The sequence below is a fragment of the Pseudomassariella vexata genome (genome assembly GCF_002105095.1).
Source record: "Pseudomassariella vexata strain CBS 129021 chromosome Unknown BCR38scaffold_5, whole genome shotgun sequence".
Classification (NCBI taxonomy): Eukaryota; Fungi; Ascomycota; class Sordariomycetes; order Amphisphaeriales; family Pseudomassariaceae; genus Pseudomassariella; species Pseudomassariella vexata.
Genome location: NW_024467960.1, coordinates 927582 through 933071, shown reverse-complemented (window position 1 = coordinate 933071; position 5490 = coordinate 927582). Strand labels below are relative to the sequence as shown.

At 50.4% G+C, this 5490-nt stretch overlaps 2 protein-coding genes across 2 annotated transcripts; one reads left to right on the top strand and one right to left on the bottom strand.

Annotated features, from left to right (window-relative positions):
• Window positions 1-1042: 1042 nt before the first annotated feature.
• BCR38DRAFT_408011 (6,7-dimethyl-8-ribityllumazine synthase) lies at window positions 1043-1786 on the bottom strand (the record flags this gene model as incomplete). Its single annotated transcript, XM_040858222.1, has 2 exons — window positions 1043-1430; window positions 1581-1786. 2 exons carry the CDS (start codon window positions 1784-1786, stop codon window positions 1043-1045), a joined length of 594 nt encoding a protein of 197 aa, XP_040716997.1.
• A 345-nt stretch (window positions 1787-2131) lies between these two features.
• On the top strand, window positions 2132-5490 carry BCR38DRAFT_429056 (uncharacterized protein). The gene has a single exon (XM_040859940.1). The coding sequence runs from the start codon at window positions 2341-2343 to the stop codon at window positions 5254-5256; it is 2916 nt and encodes a 971-aa protein (XP_040716996.1). The 5' UTR covers window positions 2132-2340; the 3' UTR covers window positions 5257-5490.

The following is a 5490-nucleotide window of genomic DNA, read 5'->3' as shown; positions in this document are numbered from 1 at the left end:
GAATTTTGCTCAGTCTTGCATATCAACGGTCCAACAAAACTATCTCTTATCCGGCTGCATAACATCGTCATTGAGCATTTTTCACGGCCGACGTGGGTCACAGCAAAGGTTTACAATGGGAATATTTAGGACGCCCATCCATTCAGGGACAAATAACAGACGTCACATCTTTGGTGACTCGGGCATCTGAGCGAAGAATCTCGAGGCGAAACCAACATTGTTTTTGGAGGCATTCACCACCGCGTACGTATGTGTGTACATTTCAAGTATATTAGCGTCGCTTGGGAACGAACGAGTTCACGGGTGGACGGCGTCACTGGGACATAAGATGGGGAGAGCTCAGGAAAGCGTGTTTAGAGAGACTGGAGAAGTACAGAAAGAGGTGGGAAATCTTTTGTGTATGAAAAGTTGCTGCTGGATGATAGATGTATCGTGGAGGAAGATGATTCATGATAGACAGATCAGCCTTACATACAGTAATCTAATTTAACGTATTCCTCAAGGGTGATCAATGGACCTTTCCGGATGATCTAGGTGGTGGTGATGGTATAATAAGTCTACTCCGACCCTCCATGTGTTACGAATAATAGGATTTATGAGCGTACAGAGCATGTCTCGGCTTACCCTGTGGTAGGCAACCATGATCGTTTCGTATACCTCTATTATAAATTGCAACGACAGGCTTTTCAGGGTGTACAAACGAACTGGGACAAACGAACAGGGTCAACATGCAGCCTATATCACGCCAGTCGCAAGACCGGAGCTCATCACACAATCCCTACCGTAGGTATAATAAATTGCACGCCACAAAGAATGGCATGCTATGTCGTTGATTTATTTCAGTAGGGATGATCTATCCTAGACAGCAACAAGTTGCAGACCAGACCACACGGTCCATTCAGGCGTCAACTGGCTTCGATCAAACGTAGGATTCCCACCCTTTCTTTCTTTACTTACTTTTGCCATGTTTCGCTTTCCTTCCCACATTGGCCGTCCTCGTGAAAGTCTGACAGCTGCTAGACTTGACAACCTGTCAACCATCTTAGTCCATCTGCCCCTTCGACCAAGCCCCCCGCTTCACACCCAGTTCCACGGCCGCTAAGCCCCAGTCCTCGCCGTGGTTGTGGCTACCGGGCAGCACGCCGGCGCGCGCCTTGGCCTGCTCGTCGCTGAGCACCGTCAGCACGCCGAAGATTACGGGGATGCCCAGGTCGAGCTGCGTGCGCATGAGCCCTTGCGACACCGCGTCCGAGATGTACTCGAAGTGCATCGTCTCGCCCTTGATCAGCACTCCGATCGCAATGATGGCGTCGAAGGGCGTCGAGGGGTTCGTCGACAGAGAGGCCAGGTCCGTGGTCGAGGAGCCGAGGAGGTCGCCGGCGGAGGTGCCGCCCGAGGAGGTTGCTTGCACTTGCGAGGCGGAGAAGAGGCTGTTGTGAGGAATAGGGTGTCAGCGTTGGGTTTCATATGTTACTGCGCCAGGTTTTCCCATTCTTTCCGTCGTAGTCGCCGGTCAACTACGAGCACTTGCTGGAGGTGCGGAGTATTGGTCTCACATGATGGATGGACTGGACACTTACGACTTCACGGCAATAGGCAGCTCCCACGAGCCGGGCACAGATTGGACCACGATGTTGCTCTCCTTCACGCCGCAGGCTAGCAGCTTGTCCTTGGTCCCCTTCAGCAACGGCTCGATGATGGTGGTGTTCCAGCGCGCGTGCACGATGCCGATGCGCAAAGCGCTACCGTCGTGCTCCTGGGGAGTAGGTCCCTTAATGGAAGCCATTGTGGAAATCGGGGATTGTGGGTGGCAATGGTATACTGTCAGTCTGGCTAGGAAGGGGCTATGGGAGGAGGAGTTTGGAGCCTACGTGCTTGGGGATGCACACGTGGATGTCTGCGAAGTCCAGTTGGTCGTTGGATGCGGGGCACTGAGTGGCATGGGGAGAGGCAGCTTCCCATTGCCAATTGGGATGACGAAAGCGGGTGGGGCAGGGGTTCAAGATGTGCCTTCCCTGTCGCCGGTAAGCTTCGCATGGAAAGACCAGGGCCTGGACCCACGTGGGGTGTGCGTGCCTGGAAGACTGCCCGACTTCCTGCAGGTTCGGGACTTTGAACTCATCCATCCAAACCTTCGATTATACAGGTCATCCTGTTGAGCATCCAGCTCTAGACCGTTGATATCCTAACACTTGAAGTCAGTCCCTTTTCATTTGTACTTCTACCTAATATGCCGTAACTGGACGAGAGAGAGTTCGGACTTCAGCTATTTGTCTGCATCAATTATCAGGGCAGTTTGTTGCCCAGTCTACCTGAAGGTGTTGTATATCTCCTTCATACATGATATTTGTAACAAAGCTCTTGTCTTCAACTATCGGTATGCCTATCACCGCTCTACCTGTGTCGACCCGCCAACTTCTGGGCTCGACGTTGGCCATATCAACTCCAGTCACAGTGATTAAAGAGCTTCTGGACAATGCCCTAGATGCCAGCGCTACCGCTGTTGATATCCTTGTTTCACCAAATACCCTGGACAAAATCGAAGTTCGGGATAATGGAAACGGTATCCACCCTGACGACTACAGCTCTTTAGCAAAGCATGGCCACACCAGTAAGCTGAAGAGCTTCGACGACCTAAAACTCGTTGGATCCACTACTTTGGGCTTCCGTGGACAGGCATTGGCAAGTTTGAATTCACTTGCCCAAGTTGTTGTCACTACGAAGACATCTTCGGACTCTGTAGCAGCAACTCTCCAGATAGCCCCGAAGACTGGTGTTGAACAAATCAAGTCCGCCCCCGCCCCCGTAGGCACTACTGTGAGTGTCACTGGCCTTTACAGTCAGTTCCCAGTCCGCAAGAAACAAATACTAGAGGAATCACCCACGGCATTGTGCAGAATCAAGGATCTTTTGCATTCATATGCTATGGCTAGGCCACAAGTAAAACTCACCTTCAAAGTCCTCAAGACCCCAAAGCGCAACTGGTCATACTCTCCGAAGCGTGATGCTGGTATCAGAGAAGCAGTACTCCAAATCTACGGAACTGAGACAACTAATCGTTGCATCGAGCACAACGCCAGCTTCAGCAGTCCAAGTATGAATGATGGCTTAAATGACCAAGAAGGACCCGGAGACAACTTTTACGCCTTCGAGTCAATCATGGCAAAGCCAGATGCAAATTGCAAGCTTCCAAGACAACGCCACTTCTCAATTGATGGTCGACCAATATCAGCATCTAGAGGCACGACGAAGAAGCTCGTGTCCATCTGTTCCAAATACTTGGGCAATGCACTAGACACGGGTGCAGAAATTGCATCTAGCGATGTTTTCATGGTTCTCAACATCAAAGCCCCTCCGGGAAGTTACGACGCAAATATCGAACCATCTAAGAACGACCTTCTCTTCTCCGAGGAAGATCAGCTCCTCGACTGCTTTGAAAGGCTCTGCAAGGAAGTGTACGGTCCACTGAAGAATTCCCCGAAAGGTTTATGCAACCAAACACTAGCCCTAGATACCGTTCAGGATGCTCGAGAAGCAGGCGGTGCAATCCTCTATACAACAGGTTCTTCACCACAGTGCGCGGTTTCTAATATTGAATCGGACCAACATATCGAAATACCCGGGACGCTGAGTCCTCTCTCAAGCTCGCTCGAGGATCAACCGAGCAGAACAGATCAATCTGTTGACGACGAAGAAGGCGTTCGGCATAGCCAGGCTGGTACTACTCAAACTAGGCCGTTTCAGCGCAAACTGTCGACACCTGCTCTGAGAACCTGCACTTCCGTCAATTCAAGGCCAGCTCAGAACCTGCATAGGAATCCTCTTGCGGAAATCAAAAGCTCGCAACTTAATGAAGTTTTGATGAGTCAGTCCGAGCTAAGAAATGATATGTCGACTGATCGAACCGAGCATAACAAAGAGCCTCAACGACCTAACAAGCGAGCGAAATCTTCTCAGTCCCCAATGCAACGAGGGAGCATTGGCGATGATTCCGGCGAGTCAGCACCACGGGACCTGAATCTTTGGACGATAGCCCAAATGACTATTCACCCCACACAATCTCACACTGATGGCGCTGTGCTACGATCGGAACAGCTTGGTGGGCAAGGCGCATTACTCGGGATTTCAATAACACCACAGTCAGAACACAATGTTTTGCATCATCGTGGTGCATCATTTAGGAATTTATATGTCCCACCAAGTCAGCGTTACCCAGACATACGTGGGTCTGGAAACCAGATGTCGCAAAGCAAACCAGGGGGTGTTTATCGAAGTCCGGCGTCCAGTCCCATGGGTCCATCACGCCAGATAACTGCCCGAGGCAATCACAGGCAATCCCAGGTGTCTTCTCAACGTCGTGCACAGCCGCCGTGGACTCCGCCTTCATCAATTGGACGAGACAGAGGGGAGTGGGACAATTTGTACGACTCGAGGCGAAGAACGGTTCCAGATGGTTTGAAGCAGACAACGATTTCATTCAGCAGACCCAAGAGGATGCGCAGCAGCTGCCAAGCTCAGGATCGCTATGAGGAAGCCCAAGAGCGACCGAGTGGTCAAGTTTCTCAGGGAGGCAACCCTGTCCGGCATAATATCCAGAACATGTTTTCGTCAGCCAGAGATAATCTCGCCCATCAGCTGCAGAATTCACATGCACAAGAGGACGCTGGGACATATCCTGTGGCTCACAGCACTAGAAATTGGCAATATAATAAAACCCAAGCCGACCATTTTGCTAGTTTGCGTTCTACTCACGTCCAACCCGACGATCAGACAGCAAAAGACAAAGAACCTATCAAAACCTCTCTACCCAAAGGCGATCCTCGGGCTTACCTCTTACGAAGACAAAAATCCTTGGCCGCCGAAGAGAGCTCGGGAAAGGTGAAAACTTTCAGACGATTAAAGGGTAATCTTATACCGCTTGAAAACACTCCTCCCGGGGATGAAGTGTATTCTGTCCTTCTCCCTACCAATCTAACCATAGAACAACTTGAAGAAGCATTCAAACAAATTGCTAACTTTGACAAGTATGTGGTTGAGGGTGATATTGACGAAGGACTCGACATGGACCTGGGCGAGGGTCGCAGGATTGAATGTCGTTTGAACGAGCTTCTGACCTGCTGGAATCAGGAGTTGACGGGTGAGAAGGTCGACGTACAATGTGGCCTAGGTACTCTACTGAAAGGCAAGGGTGCAGGGATACGAGTTGAAGAGGTACAAAGTATGACAAGACTGTGTCCCACAAGGCTACTACACTAGGCAAAATAGCTTGCTGAACTTCGGATCAAGATTCCTTCCAAACACAAAGATTGGCGGTGTGGGATAGGGTGGAGGATCTCGGGGTTCTGACTGACGTAAAAGAACATTTGCCCTTCCTATTGTCACAGATTGGGCGCTTGAAGGACTATATCCGGGAAATGGGCTGGGCTAGATTCTTTGCATATTTGCTGATTCATTAGGAGGATTGTAGGATGTTGTTTGCTATCGAGATAC